Here is a 23,803-nt window from a genome sequence, read left to right as displayed (position 1 = left end):
GTATGTGGACGAACAATCACTGCTGCGATTGTTCATCCCCATACAATTTACTGTTTGCTGGCAGCATATCCCTGTTTACGCACTAAATTTAAAGGCCACCTAAAACATGTTTCTTGGACTGTTATCTGCTGTAATAAACGATTAGTCCTGCAGATAAGGAGTCCAAATCAATAGTTTATTTTTCTACTGCTCCCCATTCCCCCACTGTTTAAAGCTGCACTGAAATACATGGTCAGGACTGCTGTGCATGCGCACAGGAATCCTCTCCAATGTGTTGTAATGGCACAGTGTATTTCAGAACAGCTTTGAAAGTTCACGTACAGGGGGCAGAACGAATATAAAAATAAAAAAAAGCAATCTGGACCTTTTCTGAAGTACTACTCATCTGTTACTGCAGATAATAGTCCAGAATTGTGGTGACACAAATTACCCTTAAAGGGCTCAGCCACTTTTTACTAAATGGATAGGCCACCGCTAGCTGATCTGTGGGGGTCCGACACCCTCCATCACCGCCGATCAGCTGGCTGGTAATAGCTCTGGGGCCAGAAGACGACTGGTCCGTCAACTTTGTAGGGGTCTGAGCTCGTCAATGTGGCGTTGCCCCCGCTGACTTCAAGGGATTCTCCACCACCTGGAGATGAACAAACATACCTTTTCGATAAAATGCAACCGCATAGCGAGAGGTGTTGCTTGCAGCTTGTATGGAAGAGAATGTCTGCTTGTCCATAAGTTTTCTAGAATTATATGAATACAATAATCAGACACACACAAAACAACAGAATTACTTAAAGGGGTTTTCCAACTGGATTTTTCCACAGGTACAACAGGCTCAGGTGGAAATTAAAAAAAAAAGTCTGGAAAACCCCTTTAACATACAGTACATAGTTTATAATTGTTCTATATAGGAGATTGGGGAGCAGAAATCTTTCCCGTTACCAGTGCAAGGTAATCTCACAGGAGTCATAGAGAATGCAAGCAACACCGCATCTGTAACACCAAAGCACTTCAGTCTCCAATCTCTCCTAAAATGCAATTTAGGCTTCCTGCCACACGGCCGTTTTTTTTTCCCGTTTACTGGCCGTTTTTTGCGTTCCGTATACGGACCATTTATTTCAATGGTTCCGCAAAAAAAAACGGAATGTACTCCGTATGCATTCCGTATTTCCGTTTTAACATAGAACATGTCCTACTATTGCCCGCAAATCACGGTCCGTGGCTCCATTCAAGTCAATGGGTCCGCAAAAAAAACGGAACACATACGAAAATGCATCCGTATGTCTTCCGTTTCAGTTCCGTTTTTTGCTGAACCATCTATTGAAAATGTTATGCCCAGCCCAATTTTATCTATGTAATACTGTATACTGTATATGCCATACGGGAAAAACGGAACAGAAACGGAAACACAAAACGGAACAACGGATCCTTGAAAAACGGACCGCAAAACACTGAAAAAGCCATACGGTCGTGTGCAATAGGCCTTAGAAAGTGAAAAGTAATACCCCCTAGTATTGTTTAGAGCAGCGGTCCCCAAACCGCCGGCCGCGGGCCCCAGGACCTGGAGATGGTTTGCCGGGCTGCGGCAATCAGGGCAGTCTCTACCTCTGTACTAATGAAGCGCTTCCATTATGGGGGCTCATGGCTGACACTTGGGGGGGGGCTCATGGCTGACACTTGGGGGGGGCTCATGGCTGACATTGGGGGCTGATAGATGGTCTGACCTAGAGGTGTAATGAAAAATATTTTTTTCTTATTGTTATCCTCTAAACCTAGGTGCATCTTATAGGGCGAAAAATACGGTACAGTGCAGCAGAGACCATAGTCAGTTTATATAGTCGTTATATAGTGTTATATATTTTAATATGCACCTTGTGTTGTGTTATGCGCGTGACATCAGCAAGCCCCCGCCCCCCCTAAGCCCCACCCCAGAGCCCCCCCCACTCGGTCCCTGGAAAAATTGTCTTGCATGAAACTGGTCCTTGGTGCAAAAAAGGTTGGGGACCACTGGTTTAGAGGGTATGAACAATGTCCAGAAGGAAAAAATGATGACATCATCCAGAATGATGAGGAAGGTGAAGTGTATTATCAAAGTTATCCCCTTTAAAATGTAGCTGTGCCCCTGCGGCTACTTTCCTGTGCGTCATTTTGGCTGTTCCACCCCATACATTAAATTTAAAGGGGAAGTAAGCATAAACAGGCTGGAAGGTCCACCTAAATTCCCACGTTCGCATGTGAGATTAAAAGTCATCAAAGGGGTTGTCTCCTTACGACAACTTATTCCCTATGCATTGGGTAAGGGATTAAGTGTATAAATCGGCTGCAGAGGGCCCCTGCTGATAACAGGAACAGTGGCCTGAGCTCCCGATGTGAATGGAGTGCAGACACATTTTCATGGCCACTGCTCCCTTCAACTATGTGACGTGTACAAGTGTTCTATAGAGCTGAATGGAGCAGCAGCGCACATAGTCTGCGCTCCATTTAAACAGCGGGAGCACGGGCCCCCATTCTGATGATGGGTTGGGCATCAGCCGTCGACCCCTGCCTTTCTCGTGGGCTGCTCCTGCAGTATCCAGCATGGCCACACTCATATGGAGGTAGTTGTGTCAGAAGAAACACAAACAGTGGCGTGTCCTCCTTCTGCACAGCTAGCCCTTCGTTCTGCTGGTTGTACAGGTCCTAGGGATTAACATATGGCATCAATTAAAAATCCTGAAAAACCTCTTTAGGCCTCCAAAAAGAGACGCAGTCATTATCTGTCAGTAGGCAGCATAGTCATCACTGAGCAAGCAAGACCATGAAGGCAGCTATAGAGGCTGCACAAGCGTTTTATACACATCGATTCTATCTATGTAGAGTATTTACTTACGTGGAGTAAGTGCTGGTCTCATTCATTGCAGGTGCCATCAACATTCAATGCGATCTGTTCGCCTTTACTACGACAGTAATTGGGACTCATTGTATTAATGGCCATGTCAAGCTCCACCTGAAGGTAAACACAGAAGTCCCGTCTGTCAAATGTCGCAAAAGAGACTGAAGCTTAAAGAAAATTCATCTGTTTATCCCCCACCCCCTACCCTACCTTTGCAGCTTTGGTTTGATCCTCGTGAGAGATGTGGGACACCCTCATAGCTCATCATTGATGGTCGTATTGGGATACTTGGGGGGAGGAAAGAAATAAAAATGTTTATCCAATGTAAACCACAGAAAAAATGGATACGATGACTGCCTCATTCTGTAAGCAGGATTACAATACAAACTGGAGTACCCGGAGGAAACCCCCGCAAATACCGGAGAACATACAAACTCCATGCAGATGTTGTCCTTGTCGGATTTGAACCCAGGACCCCAGCGCTGCAAGGCACCAGTGCTATATATATTTTTTTTTGGGTCAGCTGTGTAGTAAAGCTGTGTTTGTCAGGGTGTGTATGCAGCAGTGTTATGTGTGTAAGTTACTGATATTGGCTGCTCAACTTCATTTAAACCACCAGGGAAGCTTTAATAGGCTGTTGTCTAAACCTGATGGGGCGGGTCTTATGGTCCGGTGCGTCTTATAAAACGGAAAACGCAGTACAAGTTTTCACTATACACAATAACTACTACTGGATTATAGAAGATGCGATTATGAACAGATGGCTGCATAGAGAAGCACGATGAAACAGATTTATCTTTTCTGCTCGGCCATCGGCATACCTGGAATAAGTACAGCTTCTCTGCCAGGCTTTTGGCCAGATAAACATCAAGCTGAAATACAGAAGAAACCCGCATTAGTGAGTGCAGTTAAGGGTCCATTCACACGTCCGCAAATGGGTCCGCATCCGTTCGCAATATCGTGATTGGGTGCGGACCCTTCATTCTCTATGGGGCAGGAATGGATGCGGAGAGCACACCATGTGTTCTCCGCATCCGCATTTCGGAGCGCGACCCCGAACTTCCGGGCCGCGGCTCCGCAAAAAAATAGAACATGTCCTATTCTTGTCTGCAATTGCGGACAAGAATAGGCAGTTCTATGGGGGGTGCCGGCCGGGTGTATTGCGGATCCGCAATACACTACGGACGTGTGAAAGGACGCTTATTGTGGGGAATAATACTGCTGCATTGACACAAAAGCTTCATCTTCTTAGAAAACATCTCTGGGCACCGGCTGCTAATTCCCTACACAAAGTGTGAGCGCTCTATAAAGTGGCGGAGCCTCCTCTGGCGCTCTCTGGTGCAGGCAGGCCACAAATGTCACTGGCGAGGAAAACCAATCTTAACATTTCATTTTTATATAATAAGCATAAAAGATGTATGTGTGCATGGGACGCTGTTCATACGCAGGCACACCTATAGTCATAGATATACAGTAGCTGTGACGGCAGGGGTGCAGCCGAAATGTAATAAGCTTTACAATATGTTGTGGTTACCTCCTGTATAATTGGGTCATCATCTTCATTTTCCATACTACCGTTCAGATACACACCCACGCCCTGTACTCCGCTCACCTCAGGACACAACAGTAGAGCCTATGGATACAGAACAAACAGATCACATCTGACCGGCTATATATATACAGTGAGCGACACCTACAGGGGGGGTCCAGCGGGTCTGGACCCCCCCTAGAACAACCAACCGAATTTTTTTTTTTTAATCCTTCAGGGCCGCACCGCCGATCACCACAGGCGGCGCGGCCCTGGATGTAATTGCGGCGGCGGCGGTGGTGGGGGGGGCCGGGGGGGGGGGCAGTAGGAGTAATAGGAGATGAGCACTTCCATTGTGGAAGCGCTAATCTCCATATCTAATCCATCTGTATCGCCGTCCTTAGGACAGCGATACAGATGCCTGTGCTGTGCTGCGGCAGGGGAGGGAGAGGCGTGTCCCTCCCCTGTTCTTCTGATAGGCCGCAGGCACTAATGCCTGCAGCCTGTCAGAGGCCGGCTCAGGCGAGATGACGTCATCATCACGCGCCTGAGCCGGGCAGCACACAGCAGAGCAGGGACACAGGCCGGAAGAGCCTGCATCGCATCGCTGCTGATGGAGGTAAGTATCAGTGTATTTTTTATTTTATTTTTGTTGTTTTGTTTTTTTTGGAGGGGTTGAGCTGGCACTATGGGGGCACTAAAGGGGAGACTAAAGGGGAGAACGGCACTCTGGGGCATCTGGTGGTACTTTTTTTTTTAGGTGGCACTTCTTACTGGCACATTATGGGGGGGGGGGGGGAGAGGAGCACTATGGGGGCTCTAAAGGGGCTTTTTTTTACACATTATGGGAGAACGGCACAAGGGGGCATTATTTGGGGGGGTGGGGGCGGGGGTTGGGGCTTGGGGGTTTTTTTTCACCATGGGGAGAGGAGCACTATGGGGGCTCTAAGGGGAGGGCTTTTTTTACACATTAGGGGAGAACGCACAAGGGGCATTATTTGGGGCACCATGGGGGAGAGGAGCACTATGGGGGCTCTAAGGGGCTTTTTTTTTTTACACATTATGGGGGGCACTATAGGGGAGAACGGCACTATGGGGCATCTGGTGGCACTATAGGGGCATTATTTGGGGGGCACCATGGGGGGGAGGGGCACTATGGGGGCTCTAAAGGGGCTTTTTTTTTTTTACACATTATGGGGGGCACTATAGGGGAGAACGGCACTATGGGGCATCTGGTGGCACTATAGGGGCATTATTTGGGGGCACCATGGGGAGAGCACTGGGGGTCTAAAGGGGCTTTTTTTTTATTGGCACTACAGGGAGAACAGCAATGGGGCATCTGTGGCACTATGGGGCATTATTTGGCACTATGGGAAGTGGGGGTACTAAAGGGTTTTTTTCTTGGCACATGGCATTATGGCATGGCACTAAGGGCATTTTTACTGGCACATATGGGAGGCACATAGGGAGGGCACTATGGAGGAGTGGAGCACTATTGGGGCATATGGTGGAACTTTATGGGGCGGCACCATGGGGAGAGGAGCACTATGGGGCATCTGGGGGTCTAAAGGGGCTTTTTTTTAAATTGACATATTATGGGGGCACTATAGGGGAGAATGGCACTATGGGGCATCTGGTTGCAGTTAGGGGCATTATTTGGGGGCACTAAGGGGAAGTGGGGGCTCTAAAGGGGCCTTTATTCTTATTGGCACATTATGGGGGCATTATGGCATCTGGTGTCACTAAGGGGGCATTTTTTTACTGGCACATTATGGTAGGCACTATAGGGAGAGGAGCACTATGGGGAGTGGAGCACTATTGGGGCATATGGTGGCACTTAGAAGAGGCATTTTTTACTGGCATATTATGGGGACACTATGGGGAAGGGAAGGAGCACTATGAGGAATTTACTGGGGCACTATATAGGGGTATTTTATACTGGCATACATTATGGGGACATTAGCTCAACAGCGGGCACTAAGCGGGGGTATTTCATGTACTGTCATATTGTAGGGAGAATTATTAGTACTAGGAGGTATTATGCGGAGCTTTGCTAATACTGGGAGGCTATGAGGAACATGATTACTAGTATGGGCACTATAGGGGCATTATTACTACTAAGTGTGCTCTGGCAGAGAATTATTTCTATTTTGGGAGCCCTGTTATTTTGGGGGGCACCCTGCCACAGTATCAGATTAGCACAATAATTTTTGGGGGACATTATCTTTATACTATTAGTGTCTGGGCGCAGTTATTTTTTTAGAGCACTGTGTGCCAATAATTGTTGAGGGGGGCACTATCTGTGTGGTAGTAGTATTTCCAGGGGGACTGTTTCTGTAGTATAGTATTGGGGGCACAGCGGGCACAGTATTGGGGTGGCAGGAAAGGGTGTTCATAAGATGTGAAGATGATGGAAATGTGGGAAACTAATGTCTGTTTGTTAATCTCTGCAGAGATGGGAGATGGCTGAAAAATCATCATGGCGGTCTGGTCTGAATGGAGAAGATGAGGAAAGAGAACGTCTACAACAAAGGTGACATCACTGGATGTAAGAGGTATGGGGCGCTATGTAGGAGAGGAGATGCTCCGGCTCCTCCCCCTGCCATTTGCAGAAGGAGGATTCAGAGCTGGGTGAGGACGGTCAAGGGGGGCAGCAGGCCACGGACGGGTGGCAGATGGTGGGGGGAAACCACAGGCAATGAGCAGGATCTGGGGAGGGAGAAGAGCGGAGGAGCGTCCTGGCTGTAGCTTGTTATATAAGCAGGCAGTGCAGCCAGGACAGACCCCCCTCTCCGTATGATGTGTAGAGGCCTCAACTATAGAATGTCAGCTGTACAGTGTTTGTTGGGAGTGGCCTATTATATGTAGGAGGGGCTTTTAATAATGGGCGGGGCCAAAAAATTTGCTTCGCGCGCCGCATTGTTATTTTCATACGGGCCTTTTAGAATCGCCAAGTAAAAGAATCCTCACAACACACTACACCCTTTCCCTGCATTTTTAAATATAAAGGGGGCTTTGAAAAATTCAATTAGCATAGCGCACTACACATGCCGCTTTTTTTTGCCTATCGGACCCCCCCTAAAGAAAATTCCTGGGTGCTCCCCTGTATATATATATATATATATATACATATATATATATATACATATATACACACACACACATTTGCAAACGCACAATGCAACAGTACACCGAATATAAATCTTACTATAATATATTAGGAGATGCTCAGCAATCATATTTTGATCTAAATCATTTGTGCCCATCCACCACGGCATGGTGACCTTTTTTAGATGGGACTCCACTCTATAAGAACTCAGCTCCTTGTGCCAACAGGCCTCACATGAATTCAGGGAAAGTAGGATCCAGCTATGTACTGCACTGATTAAAAACAGCCTTGGGAGGGGGCGTGGCTTGCCGCGGACAGGAAGAGACGTGTGGTGAGGGAGCTCTGTCCACTTGACCCTGCATCCACCACCATCCTGTCAGGAAACTGCCCTATACTGCCACAAATCCCTCATTTTGGAAGGCTTTAACCTGCCAGCTGCGATTTGACCCTACCTGGAGCTCTCTAGGTGCCGGTGAACCGGAGATGTGATCGGGGCCTAGTTAACAGGCGGCACCCGGATCTAACACACAGGCCGGGACATAGATTTTACATACCTCCCAGCGAATAACTACAGGGAGAGGTAAAGACCGGAGCTTCCCTGGATGGGATCCCGCTGCAAATAAGAAGCCTGCGCAGTGTGGAGTGAGAGTCCCGTTGTGCCGAACGTTAGCAGCGCGTGGCAGAGCCGCCTGAAGTACGGCGCCATCTTAACAGGGAGCATCTCCGGTGGAGGATTAGAGACCTACTCTGCATTGATCGGAGCTGAGGCCCTCTGAGGTGAAAGGAGGCCTGCTGTTCATTGCCCCTCAGACTTTGCATATTGAAGGTACTGTGTCTTTTCAATTCATACTAGAGGACCCAGCGCCATTAAAGGTGAAGTGCCACTAGCACATAAAGCATCTGGTCTCCCCAGTTATCTCTGGATCGATTTACTGTGAGGACTGAGTCCTAATGTTTTCAAATGTCCCTCCTTTTACCTGTTGAGAGGGGGTCTATCTATCCTACGTATTAGAGCCATAGGCTCAATGTTTTCAGATCATTAATTATGATCTATCCTGTCTGGACACCTTTATAGCTTATGTGAGGAAATGCAGCACGCAAAGGCATAGCATCTTTAAGTGATTTCTCCAGCTTCTAAAGGACTTAAACCACCTATCTTGCAATGGTTAAATACGGCCAACCTGTTTCTAGGGATCCTAACATGCCTCAGAAAACTCCGCATGGCAAAGGCAATATAGAGAAATTTATTACAAAAGCGTCTGCAAATGCTGAAACATCTGCTCATGTGAATCAACCTTTATCCTTAAGTGACACACTGCAGGATGAACCACAAGCTGCAGCACAGACGGATCTCCCTTTATCAAGGGACTTTTTTCAGCAAACCCTTACCAATGCTCTGTCGCCTCTAGCACAGAATTTACAAGAAATTAAACAAGACCTACGCCATATTGGTCACCGTGTGGATAGTTTAGAGGACACCACAGCAGAACTCTGCAATCATTCCAGAGAAGTTGCCACTCATTTTCAAACATGTCAAGATCATCTGAACCAGATATACATCCAAATGGAGGACCAAGATAATCGTAATAGGCGCAATAATTTAAGAATCCGTGGCCTTCCTGAAACGTATACTGCAGAATCTCTACTTTCAACGGTGAAACAGATTGCCATATCTTTATTAGGAGACCACTACCCCCTCTCCATTGAAATTGAGAGAGCACACAGAGCACTAAGACCAAGACCTAACCCTAATGATCCCCCCAGGGACATTATTTATAGATTTCTGGACTTCAGAGTCAAGGAAGATATGCTGGGGAAGGCTAGGGTATCCCCCTCTTGGTCTTTTGAAGATCACCAACTTGTGCTATTCCAAGACCTTGCCCCTACAACTCTGCACAAAAGGAAACAACTGAAACCTCTCACAGATTTGCTGTGAAATAGGAAAATATTATACCGCTGGATGTTCCCGTTTGGACTCTCTACCACGGTGGCGGGGAAAAGATTCTCTATCCGTCGATATGAGGACCTTACGGAACTTTTATCAGCACTGGGAGACCCCATGATCTCCATTGAAGATTGGTGCAGTGTCCAAAATCTACAGGCTTTTCCAGTAATACCAGCCCCGATCCCGTGGTCCACTGCACAAGCTGGCAGGCATGGGAAAAGTAATAAAATAAAGAATGATCGGTTGTCCCCTAAACAACCCGATGAGGAGATAACATGAATATTTTCTAATATAAAAATTTTCTTATGATGTGGGAACTCTCATGTATCCTAAACTGGGACATCTACGTCCTTCTATTCTATATTCGATCTTTCATTAACCCTTACATAAACTGCCTAATATTCCTTCTTTTCTGTCTATAAAGTGGGCTGGAATGGGTAACACTTCTACTGTTGTAGTTGCTATGCCAAATCTATTATCTTTTCTGAATACTCTAACCTCAAAATCACTTATGGTTCTTATAAACTAAGGTGATCCTGTCAGGATCTTTCTGTTTAATTTGAAAACCTTTGCGCTCCTGAAAACTCATGGGCGCTTTCCTTTGGTTTTTGTACCAATATAGGCATGTTTGCCTAGTTTCACTTTGTGATCTCGTTAACTTCTGTTGTTTCTTCCAGAATCAATGTGATCCCGAATCTGCTGTGTCCATCTCGCCGTCTGAAATCCGCCGTTCTCTTCAGTTTAACGCTAAGTACTCACTTGTCCCCACAAACCCACAATGGTACTACACCTAATGTCTATAAATGTAAAGGGGCTAAATTCCCCCTACAAGCGCTCTGCACTGTGGAATGATGCGAATAAGACTAAGTGTGATATAGTGCTAGCTCAAGAAACTCATTTGCTGACCAAAGATGTTGGTAAGTGTTCAAATAGGCACTACCCGCATCTTTATTTTGCATCAGCAGAAGCTAAAAAAGCTGGGGTTCTTATAGGAGTTAGGCGTTCGGTCCAATTTAAAGCACATCAAACTATTATTGATCAGGCGGGACAATATATTATTCTCCTTTGCTCTATCAATCATGCTGAATACACCATAGCTAATGTCTATGTACCTAATTCTCACCAAATTTCTTTCCTTACGAGGTTCTTTAAGAAGTTGCTGAATTTTGCCAGGGGTTCCATCATTCTAGGAGGGGATTTTAACTTGCCCATTGATCCTTTGATGGATTGTTCCAAGAAAACGGGGGGTCATCGGCCTGCGTTGGGTAAGCTTCTCAAAACTACTCCCCTACATGATATATGGAGGTACCAACATGCGACAGAAAGGGATTATACCTTTATGTCCCAGGTTCATATCTCCCAATCTAGAATCGACTATTTCCTTATTTCCAAAGACCTTCTTCATAAAACCTCTCACACAGCAATAGGTAATATTACATGGTCTGATCATGCTCCAATCTACCTACACATCTCAGATAATTATCCTAATCCTAACCCACCGCTTTGGCGCCTTAACTCATTTTTGCTGAGGGATGAGAATCGGCACCAAATATTCTCTAAAGCTTTGGACGAATATTTTGTTCTTAATGATACGCCAGATATTAGTGTCTCCACATTATGGTGCGCCCATAAAAGTTTCATGAGAGGCCTTTTCATTCAGACTGCGTCCAAACTTAAAAAGCAAAGAGATAAACGGATGCAAGATATTTTAGCTCAAATAGTGGAGGCAGAAATGCGATTTAAGGAGACACCTACAGATACACTATCAGCCCAAATCACAGACTTGCGCTTTCAATTACGCTCTCTCTTGCTTTGCAAATTTGAAAAGGCCCTAACCAGGTCAAAGGCAAAATGGTATCACTTAGGAGATAGAGCCGGAGCTATGCTAGCCCGCAGGCTGAAAAAAAGGGAAGTAGCCTCCCGTATAGACTCAATGAAGCAAAATAATGGAAAGATCTTTTTCTATGACAAGGTGAATGCAGTGAGAATGGATGATATATATAGAATATTGGATGGTGGCAGGTGTGTGGGGCATTTATAGAAGCCTGATAGTGAGGGGGTTACCTGGAACTAGAATGTGGCTGTATGGGAAGATTGATGATGGACTAGGATGTTATATGGAACATCGCTGATTGGAATTAGATGATGGTAGATGGCTTATTTAAGAGTAATGTGGTGCCGACACCCCGAGAGTGATGACTAAGGAAGATGTTTTAGGAGTGTGTCCTGCCTTAAAGGGATTAGGGAGGGGGGGGGGGGGGGGGAGGTATGGGTTTATTTGTTTAGGATGGATAATTGTACTCACATTGAAGATACTTTTGATACCAGAGGCTATATGTGGATTTATGCCATGTCCTATGTAGATATGTGTAATAGAATGTATATATTATATACTATATATGACAGATAATGTATACATCTGTGGTCTACAAAATATCATGTTAATGTGATAAAATAAGACTGGAAAATGTTAATAAAGAAATATCTGATTTAAAAAAAAAAAATAATGGAAAGATGACTACACACACGATTGATATTGCGGATGCGTTTGCGGATTACTATAGTCCTAAAATCAGTATCTCTCCCAAGTATTGCCTCCCAAGATTTGGAATTACTCAATGCCCCCTTTTCAGAACGAGAAGTAGATATAGCTATTAAATCACTAAAACTGCACAAAGCTCCAGGCCCAGATGGCTTTTCGGGGGACTATTATAAATCCTTTAAAGTAAACTTGTTACCATACATTACGCGGCTTTTTAATACATTTCTGCTTCCGGGTGCTATACCCAAAGAGATGTTATGTGCTATTATCACAACAATCCCTAAACCAGGGAAACCTCATGATACTCCAGCAAATTTCCGACCCATATCTTTATTAAATAATGACTTAAAATTATTCTCTAAACTACTGGCCCTAAGGTTACAGCCCCTTCTTCCTAAATTAGTGTCCACTGACCAAGTTGGTTTCATCCCTGGCCGCCAATGTAGGGATGGAACTCGTAGAGTAATTGATCTGCTCCAAATAGCGGATTCCTCCAGTGCACCCACAATATTTATATCGCTTGACGCTGAAAAAGCTTTCGATAGGGTGCACTGGGGGTTTCTGACGGAGGTGTTAAATCATTTTGGGTTCCGGGGACCTATTCTATCGGCTATCTTAAATCTATATTCTCTGCCATCAGCTCGAGTTTTAGCATCTGGCTTTTATTCCAAAAGCTTTGATATAACGAACGGTACCAGACAAGGCTGCCCGTTGTCACCGTTGGTTTTTGCGCTAGTGATGGAGCCCCTGCAGAAAGAATCTGCTTGGACCCAGGTATTTTAGGTATACATGTGGGTAATGCATCACACAAAATAGGATTGTACGCAGATGATGTCCTGTTATCACTTACGAACCCAGAGATATCTCTCCTAAACGTTATGAAAGTCTTAAATGAATATGCTCTAGCCTCCTTCTATAAACTTAATGTTACAAAATCGCATATTCTCCCATTTGCGATCCAAGAACCCCTCAAAAGGGAAATTCTGGCGAGGGCTCCATTTCAGTGGGCAGAGGATGGCATAGTTTACCTGGGCATACTATTAACACCTCGTATACAAAATTTGGTGAGAAGCAATCTCGACTCCCTGAGAAAAGAATTACTAACAGACTATGCCGAGTATTCTAAACTGTTTATGTCATGGCTGGCCAGAATTAATGCGGTCAAAATGATGATTCTTCCTAAGATCCTCTATAAACTTAGATGTATTCCTCTTATCATTCCACAAAAAATATTAAAACTATTGCAGTCGGACCTTATAAAATTTATATGGGGTAACAAAGCACCTAGGGTGGACCGTCGAGCCCTATACCCAAAACTGAGAGAAGGGGGCCTTGGAGTCCCGGACCTCATTCGTTATTATAAGGCGAACCTCATTGAGCAGACTAAAGAGTGGTGGGCGCCTTCCTCGCTACAGAGATGGCATGAATTAGAATCCACCTACACAAAACTGGGTTCTCTCCCAGGCTTTCTTGCCGCCCTTTCCCTAGAAGCGCCTAAATCTACACCCCCTCTCTTGACTATGCAAGCGGCAGTTTGGACCTGGTCCAATTATATAGAGAAAGGGTTGCTTTTCACACCTAAGAGATCTGAGATCCCACTGGTTGCGCTTACATATGGGGTCCCTGATCTCTCCTTAGATAAATGGGAGAAGGCAGGTATCACACGTCTGGATCAGTTGTATGAAGGTGATACTATGAAAACATTTGAGTCCTTACATCAGAATTATGGTATACCTAACACTTGTTTCTATCAGTACCTACAAGTTAGGCATATGCTGCACAGAACGAGACTTCCCATTATTTCATTGAATAAAACGACCCCTTTTGGTAAATACTTTACTGGTACGACAGGTCAGGGGAAAGGCCTTGCTACTGCATATCATGCACTGGACCCTACTTTAGAAACAAAGCTTAACTTTATGGTGAAATGGGAAGAAGAATTTGAAAGCTCTTGGTCGGTCGGGGAGTGGAGGGATGCTTTCCACTGGACGATAGCTACTGCCAAATGTATTAATCACATTGAACAAAATAGGAAAATACAACTTAGATGGTACTTGACGCCGGCCCGCATAGCACACATGGATCCTGAATATAGTTCAAACTGCTGGAGGAATTGTGGGGAAAAGGGAAGCTTATCACATATGTGGTGGTCATGCCCTATTATTCTCCCTTTTTGGAGGAAGATTTTTGACCTTATCTCGACAGTGGCGGGCTTCCAGATCCCCCTCGACCCTCCATTAGCTGTGCTATCCATCGGAATAGGAGATGTACCTCACTCCCATAGACCGGTTATGATGGGCATTCTCTCAGCTGCAAGGAAGCTTATTGCAACCTCATGGAAGCTGCCCATTACTCCTCAGGTGCCTGATGTGATCTCACTAGTTAACCAGTATATGCAACATGAATATATATATGCAGATTCTTACTCTGAACGCTTAAGGGCTCACAAAAGATGGGAATTGTGGAGCTCATGCCCGTTTGCAGTTAAGATTCACTCTGTAGCTCTGTAGGGACTAATACTGTGGTATACATACATGGCGGGAGAGAGCGGTGGATGGAGGACGGTGGATGGATTACGGTATAGGGTAAGCATATATAGCGGTACACTAAAGTATAGAATAAAATATATCTTAGAAATGGATCACAAGTTCTGGATTCAATCTATTAGTCTTGTTCTTGAATTGACTATGTTACAATTTGTTGTATATGTCATCAATATGCTTAACATATATTAAGTGATAGTTGCTGGATTATACAAGTGACATTTATTAGCTGGTATTCTTTTGTTGGCTTAAATATGTAACATCACAATATAAATGTCAAAGTTGTACTTGCAAATCTTAACATTGTTCTGGCTTATGCAAATGACATATTTACTGTCTGATTTTCTTATGTTGAAAAATCAATAAAAATTGAAAGTTTTAAAAAAAGAAAAAACAGCCTTGGGAAAGATGGGTGGGAGCCGGGAGGGTGCAGATCTAAATGATGGTATGATATGATATGGACAGCCTTGTCTGGAGAGGCATCAGCGCTGGCTGGTGGACACAGCACCACTGAAGACCTAAAGAGACACAGGTACAACAATCTCACCCTAACAGACCCCCACCGATCCCTTTGATGAATTTAGCTCACCTTACCCCACCATGCACAGTCATTGAGGCAGTAAAGCCTCTGACTCACTGACTCTCCAGACTCTCCCGGGCTCTGGCAGGACAGGGATCACAGACGCTGGGCCACTCTGAGAAAGTTTTATAAGGGAAAATTGCTCACGGTGGCAAAAACCACATGTATTAGCACGTTTACATGTGGTGGTGCACACCGCGGCAATCCTTAGAAAAAATTGTTTGGTGGGGGGGGGGAAACCTTGAGGATCTTCACCGATAAGCAAAATGAAAAGTCTGTGGTGCGTGCCAAATCCCCTATCATAGCGGCTGAGGGTGGTGGCGTGTCGAGCGGCAAAATCACATTGGTTTACCGCAGTTGTTCGGCAAGTACAGATACATGTACGCCACTTGTACTTGCTGAGAAACCACGGCCATTCACAGTAAACCTGCAGTTTATGGCAGTGTGGCACCCTAACCCCCCTTCCCTATCGAAACCCAGCCGCATTGTCGATAGCACCAGGTATGCCCACACCTGGCGGCACCTGGATCTGAAGCTCAGTCCATTTCACCTGATACAAAAAGGCACCCCCCCCCCATACGGTCAGACTTTACCAGTAAGCCTGCATTCTGCTGATCGGCCAGGGAAGACGCAAATGAATTTTCTGATATGGAATCCATGACCGAGAAATGATCATAACGGGTAGCGCCCCCTGCTGTTTCTCCCTCTAGTGCATCGAGAGGTGGACTGACATGCTCAGTAGTTCCTCCTCTCTTCCCCTCCCCTCAGCGCAACTGTAATTCTCACAAGCGGCCCCGGAGTCACCACACATCGATAATGGTTGTGGGGTCAGTCACATATATAGCCCATAGAGCTGCAGTATATATAGCTATGTGTATATATACAGCCCATAGAGCTGCAGTATATATAGCTATGTGTATATATACAGTCCATAGAGCTGCAGTATATATAGCTATGTGTATATATACAGTCCATAGAGCTGCAGTATATATATAGCTATGTGTATATATACAGTCCATAGAGCTGCAGCATATATATAGCTATGTGTATATATACAGTCCACAGAGCTGCAGTATATATATAGCTATGTGTATATATACAGTCCACAGAGCTGCAGTATATATATAGCTATGTGTATATATACAGTCCATAGAGCTGCAGCATATATATAGCTATGTGTATATATACAGTCCACAGAGCTGCAGTATATATATATATATATATATATATATATAGCTATGTGTATATATACAGTCCACAGAGCTGCAGTATATATATAGCTATGTGTATATATACAGTCCATAGAGCTGCAGTATATATATAGCTATGTGTATATATACAGTCCACAGAGCTGCAGTATATATATAGCTATGTGTATATATACAGTCCATAGAGCTGCAGTATATATACAGTCCATAGAGCTGCAGTATATATACAGTCCATAGAGCTGCAGTATATATACAGTCCATAGAGATGCAGTATATATACAGTCCATAGAGCTGCAGTATATATATAGCTATGTGTATATATACAGTCCACAGAGCTGCAGTATATATATAGCTATGTGTATATATACAGTCCATAGAGCTGCAGTATATATACAGTCCATAGAGCTGCAGTATATATACAGTCCATAGAGCTGCAGTATATATACAGTCCATAGAGCTGCAGTATATATATAGCTATGTGTATATATACAGTCCACAGAGCTGCAGTATATATATAGCTATGTGTATATATACAGTCCATAGAGCTGCAGTATATATAGCTATGTGTATATATACAGTCCACAGAGCTGCAGTATATATATAGCTATGTGTATATATACAGTCCATAGAGCTGCAGTATATATATAGCTATGTGTATATATACAGTCCATAGAGCTGCAGTATATATATAGCTATGTGTATATATACCAGTCCATAGAGCTGCCAGTATATATATAGCTATGTGTATATATACAGTCCATAGAGCTGCAGTATATTTATAGCTATGTGTATATATACTGTCCATAGAGCTGCAGTATATATATAGCTATGTGTATATACAGTCCATAGAGCTGCAGTATATATAGCTATGTGTATATATACAGTCCATAGAGCTGCAGTATATATATAGCTAGTGTATATATACAGTCCATAGTGCTGCAGTATATATATAGCTATGTGTATATATACAGTCCATAGAGCTGCAGTATGTATATATATATATATATATATATATAGCTATGTGTATATATACAGTCCACAGAGCTGCAGTATATATAGCTATGTGTATATATACAGTCCATAGAGCTGCAGTATATATATAGCTATGTGTATATATACAGTCCATAGAGCTGCCAGTATATATATAGCTATGTGTATATATACAGTCCATAGAGCTGCAGTATATATATAGATATGTGTATATATACAGTCCACAGAGCTGCAGTATATATATAGCTATGTGTATATATACAGTCCATAGAGGCTGCAATATATTTATAGCTATGTGTATATATACAAGTCATAGAGCTGCAGTATATATATAGCTATGTGTATATATACAGTCCACAGAGCTGCAGTATATATATTATATATATATATTATATATAGCTATGGGTGTATATATACAGTCCACAGAGCGTGAGTATTATATAGTATATATAGGCTATGTGTATATATACCAGTCCATAGAGCTGCAGTATAATATAGCTATGTGTATATATACAGCCCATAGAGCTGCAGTATATATATAGCTATGTGTATCTATACAGTCCACAGAGGCTCTGTATATATAGTATTTATAGCTATGTGTATATATACAGGTTCCAATAGAGCTGCGTATATATATAAAGCTATGTGTATATAACAGCCCATAGAGCTGCAGGGTTATATATATAGCTCTGTGTATATATACAGTCCACAGAGCTTCAGTATATATAGCTATGTGTATATCTCATCCTCAGGGATGATGTAATAAGAGTATAATCACACTGGAGAAGTTCCCAGCTCTGGGCTGATGGCTCCGGTCACCACATACCCCAGGCTCGGCCGGTGCAGCACCAGGGGGTAAGTGACCTCCCTCACCTCACAGCCCCCGGCCATCTCCGGCCCCGCCACGTCGCCCCCGGCCTACCTGCCGCACACGACTCCCAGCAGTCGTCCCGGCGTCTGAGTTGTTACCCGGCCAGACCTCAGGCAGCAGCCATACTGATTGCAAAGCAGACACGTGGGGAGCGGCTCCTCTTACCCACAATGCACTGAGCGGTGTGCCTAGTGACAGGGTCAGCAGGTGGCGCTGTCACCACTTCCAACTAGAGAAAAGCATAAAAAGCTTCCTGGCAGCGGTGGGATTCGAACCCACGCCCCCGAAGAGACTGGAGCCTTAATCCAGCGCCTTAGACCGCTCGGCCACGCTACCTTCATGCCTACAGAGTCTGGTGCTGTATTAGACATCCACGAAAACAAGGTGGTGTGACAGTTCACGAGGAGTTTCTTTTACATTTGTAGTGAGAAAGTGACTAAAGAACAGCAGTTGTCCACACAAAAATCTAATCTATAACATTTATTGCATTGCTTGTCTGTATGGCCACATGCAAATTACGTATGGATCTGCATAAATTCACAGCAAGATATGTTCAGGGTTAGGCCTCATGCACACGACCGTATGCATTTTGCGATCCTCAAAAAATACAGATGACGTCCGTGTGCATTCCTTATTTTGCGGAATGGAACAGCTGGCCCCTAATAGAACAGTCCTATCCTTGTCCGTATTGCGGACAATAATAGGACATGTTCTATTTTTTTGCGGAACTGAAATACAGACATACGTGTTTTTTTTTAGGTCCCATTGAAATGAATGGTTCCGTATATGATCCGTAAAAAAACGTAACGGACACGGAAAGAAAATACGTTCATGAGGCCTTAGGTTAGGTTCACGCTGAGTGTTTTGGGCTAGGGTTATGGTCCTCACTAAAAATGTTTGCACAACTTCCTCATTGATTTCAATGGGAATCTGCATGTTAATCAACACAGCGCTGTTTTTTCTCTACATGCCATATTAAAAACAGCACAGCGGGAAAAAAGAAGTGCCCTGTCCGTTCTCGAAAATTAACTCCATTTTATTTTTTATTTTTAGTCTAACGTTTATTCTTATTTTCATATGGACCTGTAGGTGCGGTCTTCTTACCCTTTATCTTTATTTCAATTCACATATATATACATTTATTTATTATTTTTACGTGTCTCTCATTTTGTTATATATATTTATATAACTTCTCATCTCAGTCTACTGCTTTTTTCTTCTCGATTCCTGCTTTAAAATGCCCCGATTTTTTTCACTACAAAACTGAGTACCAGCAACACATGACACTCATTCTCCTGCAGGCATATATATATATATATATATATATATATATATATATATAAAAAATTACTTGCCGCACATACCCGAATATCGCATACCAGAAAACGGATGCTGCTGAGATCCAAAACATTTAACACTAACTCCGCCCAAGCCATGCTCACACAATAACAACCTTAGACTACTTTCACACTTGCGGCAGTGTGATCCGGCGGGCAGTTCCGTCGTCGGAACTGCCCGCCGGATCCGCCGATCTGCCGCTGACTGAAAGCATTTGTGAGACGGATCCGGGTGCGGATCCATCTCACAAATGCATTGCAAGGACGGATCCGTCTGTCCGCTTGTCATGCGGACCGACGGATCCGTCTTGTACATTTTTCTCATTTTTACCGATCTGCGCATGCGCAGACCGGAACGACGGATCCGGCATTCCGGTATTTTGAATGCCGGATCCGGCGCTAATACATTTCTATGGGAAAAAATGCCGGATCCGGCGTTCAGGCAAGTCTTCAGTTTTTTTCGCCGGAGAGAAAACCGTAGCATGCTGCGGTTTTATCTTTTGCCTGATCAGTCAAAACGACTGAACTGAAGACATCCTGATGCATCCTGAACGGATTACACTCCATTCAGAATGCATGGGGATAAAACTGATCAGTTATTTTCCGGTATAGAGCCCCTGTGACGGAAATCTGTGACGGAAATCTATGCCGGAAAAGAACAACGCAAGTGTGAAAGTAGCCGAGGGAGCGCGTCATAACGCAACACACCGCCCACAAACACCGGAGCTCAAGCATAGAGATACCGCTATGAGAGCATAACTTCGCCCATGAAGCGCGTCACCAATACCCCTCCCACAAGTGAAACGTCAGCAAGGACCGCCCACACAGCATCGAGCCGGCACTAAGCATATCTTCTATATGCAAACAAGGCTGAACACGTGCGTCCACGCCCCCGTTCCCTCCCCCCCCCCCACGCCCCTCGAGGCCGGAATTATCGTGCCCAAACAGACAGAATAAAAAGACAATAAACACACCCACAATGTACAGACATATTGTCCTGATGAAGGGGGCAGTCCGCCCCTGAAACGCGTAGACTAATACAAATAAAGATCCATTTTTATTTACCTACCTGAGTCCTGTCTTCTGCAGCAGCGCCGCTTCAAAATAAGGTTCATTTTTTCAATCTATCCACAGTTTTTTCTCCACATGCCATTTTAAAAACAGCACAGCGGGGAAAAAAGAAGTGCCCTGTCCGTTCTTGAAAATTAACTCCACTGAAAATGACCAGGGATTAACATCTTGGCCACAATCAGAACCGTGTTAGAAGACGTTCACACGATTTTACAGCAGAATTCCACTCCAAAATGCAGCTGTAAAATCCGTCATGTGAATGTCCCATGAAAGGAAAAAAATAAGTAAAAAACCTAATGTGGATTCTGAATCAGGCTTTTTACCCCACCCACACTGAATTTGACCACACATTATCTCATTTAGGCCTCTTTCACACTGGCGTGTGCGCCCCGTTGCCATATTGCGGCCCACAAAATGCGGGCCGCAATACACGAGCACAGTCCGTGGGGCAGCCTCAGCGCGGACCCATTCACTTGAATGGGTCCGCGATCCGGCCGTTCCGCAAAAAGATAGGACATGTTCTAGCTTTTTGCGGAACGGAAGTACAGGACGAAACCCCACGGAAGCACTTCGTAGCGCTTCCGTAGGGTTCTGTTCCGCACCATTCCGCATCTCTGGATTTGCGGACCCATTGAAGTGAAAAAAAAAAGTAAAATTTTCCATTTTAGAATTTATATTTTTCACTCCCTGCCTTCCGCAGCCATAATGTTTTTATTTTTCCATTCACATAGCCTTATAAGGGCTTGTTCTTGGCGGAACAAGTTGCAGATTCTAATAGCACCATTTAATTTTGTATACAATGTAGTGGGAAGATGGGAAAAAATCCAAATGGGGGGAAGTGCAATTCCGCCAGTTTTATGGGTTTTTGTCTTGACATCATTCGCTATGTGGTAAAACTGACCAGTTAGCTCCATCCTATGGATCAGTATGATTACAGCGATACCACATTTAGGCCTCTTTCACATGAGCATTACGGATTCTCTCAGGGTCTGTTTTTTCCACGCAGTGCAGTCAGTTTTTGATGCGTTTTTCAAAAAAACGGAAGAACAACAATCTACATCTCCTAGCGATCAGTGAAAAACGCATTGTATCCGGATGCAATCCGTTTTTTTTCACTGAAGCCCCATTCACTTCTATGAAACCAGAGCTCGTGAAAAACGCAGAATATAGAACGTGCTGCGATTTTTCCTGAACTCAGAAACGATGCGTGAAAACAACGCTCATGTGCACAGACCCATTGAAATGAATGGGTCATGATTCAGTCCGGATGGTATGCGTTTGCTTTACACTTTGCACCCGGACGGAAAACTCGCTCATGTAAAAGAAGCCCTATGGTACCTGCACACAGTGTGGTACAGATTTGTGAGGCAGAAAATCTGCAAGAAATTTGAACCAAAACCGCAAAAAAAAGTATATAAATCCACATTGCATACTGCAGTTTTGGTACTTTTTTTTTGTGCAGTATTTATGTGTTTTTTGTTGCGGATTTTCTATTTATGTTAACAACCCCATTGAAGTTTATGGAACAATCACTGTACAGAAGGTGCGGAATCGCACAGGCAATTGACATGCTGCAGATTTTAAAATCTGCACAACAGGTAAATTTCCACAACTAAGAAAAAAGCAAAGTGTACATGAGATTAGTCAAATCTCATTCACTTTGCTGGTAATGTATTACGGTGCAATTTGTCTGGATGAAAATCTGCATCAGCCTTAGGCCTCTTTCACATGAGCATATTGAAATCCGTCAGTATTCCGGCTCTGGATTACTGATGATATAACATCAGGATTTCCACATGTATTCTTTCCTCCCTGCATTTTTGATGCACTCCCATAGACTGTAATGTGTGTATTTGGAAACAAGCACAAAACTCAGACATGCCGCAGAGTTCAAATACTGACGGAAATTATACGCCCAATAGCTCTATTCATTAACATTAGCGTTAACATTGTTTTTGACAACAAATATACCAGGATAGCTGACATATACAGGGAGTGCAGAATTATTAGGCAAGTTGTATTTTTGAGGATTAATTTTATTATTGAACAACAACCATGTTCTCAATGAACCCAAAAAACTCATTAATATCAAAGCTGAATATTTTTGGAAGTAGTTTTTAGTTTGTTTTTAGTTTTAGCTATTTTAGGGGGATATCTGTGTGTGCAGGTGACTATTACTGTGCATAATTATTAGGCAACTTAACAAAAAACAAATATATACCCATTTCAATTATTTATTTTTACCAGTGAAACCAATATAACATTTCAACATTAACAAATATACATTTCTGACATTCAAAAACAAAACAAAAACAAATCAGTGACCAATATAGCCACCTTTCTTTGCAAGGACACTCAAAAGCCTGCCATCCATGGATTCTGTCAGTGTTTTGATCTGTTCACCATCAACATTGCGTGCAGCAGCAACCACAGCCTCCCAGACACTGTTCAGAGAGGTGTACTGTTTTCCCTCCTTGTAAATCTCACATTTGATGATGGACCACAGGTTCTCAATAGGGTTCAGATCAGGTGAACAAGGAGGCCATGTCATTAGATTTTCTTCTTTTATACCCTTTCTTGCCAGCCATGCTGTGGAGTATTTGGACGAGTGTGATGGAGCATTGTCCTGCATGAAAATCATGTTTTTCTTGAAGGATGCAGACTTCTTCCTGTACCACTGCTTGAAGAAGGTGTCTTCCAGAAACTGGCAGTAGGACTGGGAGTTGAGCTTGACTCCATCCTCAACCCGAAAAGACCCCACAAGCTCATCTTTGATGATACCAGCCCAAAGCAGTACTCCACCTCCACCTTGCTGGCGTCTGAGTCGGACTGGAGCTCTCTGCCCTTTACCAATCCAGCCACGGGCCCATCCATCTGGCCCATCAAGACTCACTCTCATTTCATCAGTCCATAAAACCTTAGAAAAATCAGTCTTGAGATATTTCTTGGCCCAGTCTTGACGTTTCAGCTTGTGTGTCTTGTTCAGTGGTGGTCGCCTTTCAGCCTTTCTTACCTTGGCCATGTCTCTGAGTATTGCACACCTTGTGCTTTTGGGCACTCCAGTGATGTTGCAGCTCTGAAATATGGCCAAACTGGTGGCAAGTGGCATCTTGGCAGCTGCACGTTTGACTTTTCTCAGTTCATGGGCAGTTATTTTGCGCCTTGGTTTTTCCACACGCTTCTTGCGACCCTGTTGACTATTTTGAATGAAAC

General features: G+C 43.9%; 1 protein-coding gene and 1 non-coding gene across 2 annotated transcripts in view; both read right to left on the bottom strand.

Annotated features, from left to right (window-relative positions):
* The window catches only part of POLR3E (RNA polymerase III subunit E), a 101,027-nt gene extending 82,688 nt beyond the window's left edge, over window positions 1-18,339 (bottom strand). The window contains 9 exon segments of the mRNA XM_040440308.1: window positions 652-734; window positions 2,864-2,883; window positions 2,885-2,982; window positions 3,078-3,101; window positions 3,104-3,153; window positions 3,595-3,596; window positions 3,688-3,738; window positions 4,401-4,499; window positions 18,234-18,339. Coding sequence (XP_040296242.1) covers window positions 652-734; window positions 2,864-2,883; window positions 2,885-2,982; window positions 3,078-3,101; window positions 3,104-3,153; window positions 3,595-3,596; window positions 3,688-3,738; window positions 4,401-4,436 — 364 coding nt within the window. The 5' untranslated portion in view covers window positions 4,437-4,499; window positions 18,234-18,339.
* Window positions 18,340-18,436: 97 nt separating this feature from the next.
* On the bottom strand, window positions 18,437-18,518 carry TRNAL-AAG. The gene has a single exon. It is a non-coding gene; the product is annotated as a tRNA-Leu (tRNA).
* Window positions 18,519-23,803: the final 5,285 nt, after the last annotated feature.

The sequence above is a fragment of the Bufo bufo genome, chromosome 7 (assembly GCF_905171765.1).
Source record: "Bufo bufo chromosome 7, aBufBuf1.1, whole genome shotgun sequence".
Taxonomy (NCBI): Eukaryota; Metazoa; Chordata; class Amphibia; order Anura; family Bufonidae; genus Bufo; species Bufo bufo.
Note: the sequence above shows the minus strand (reverse complement) of the source record. Positions and strands in the feature narration are given on the sequence as shown.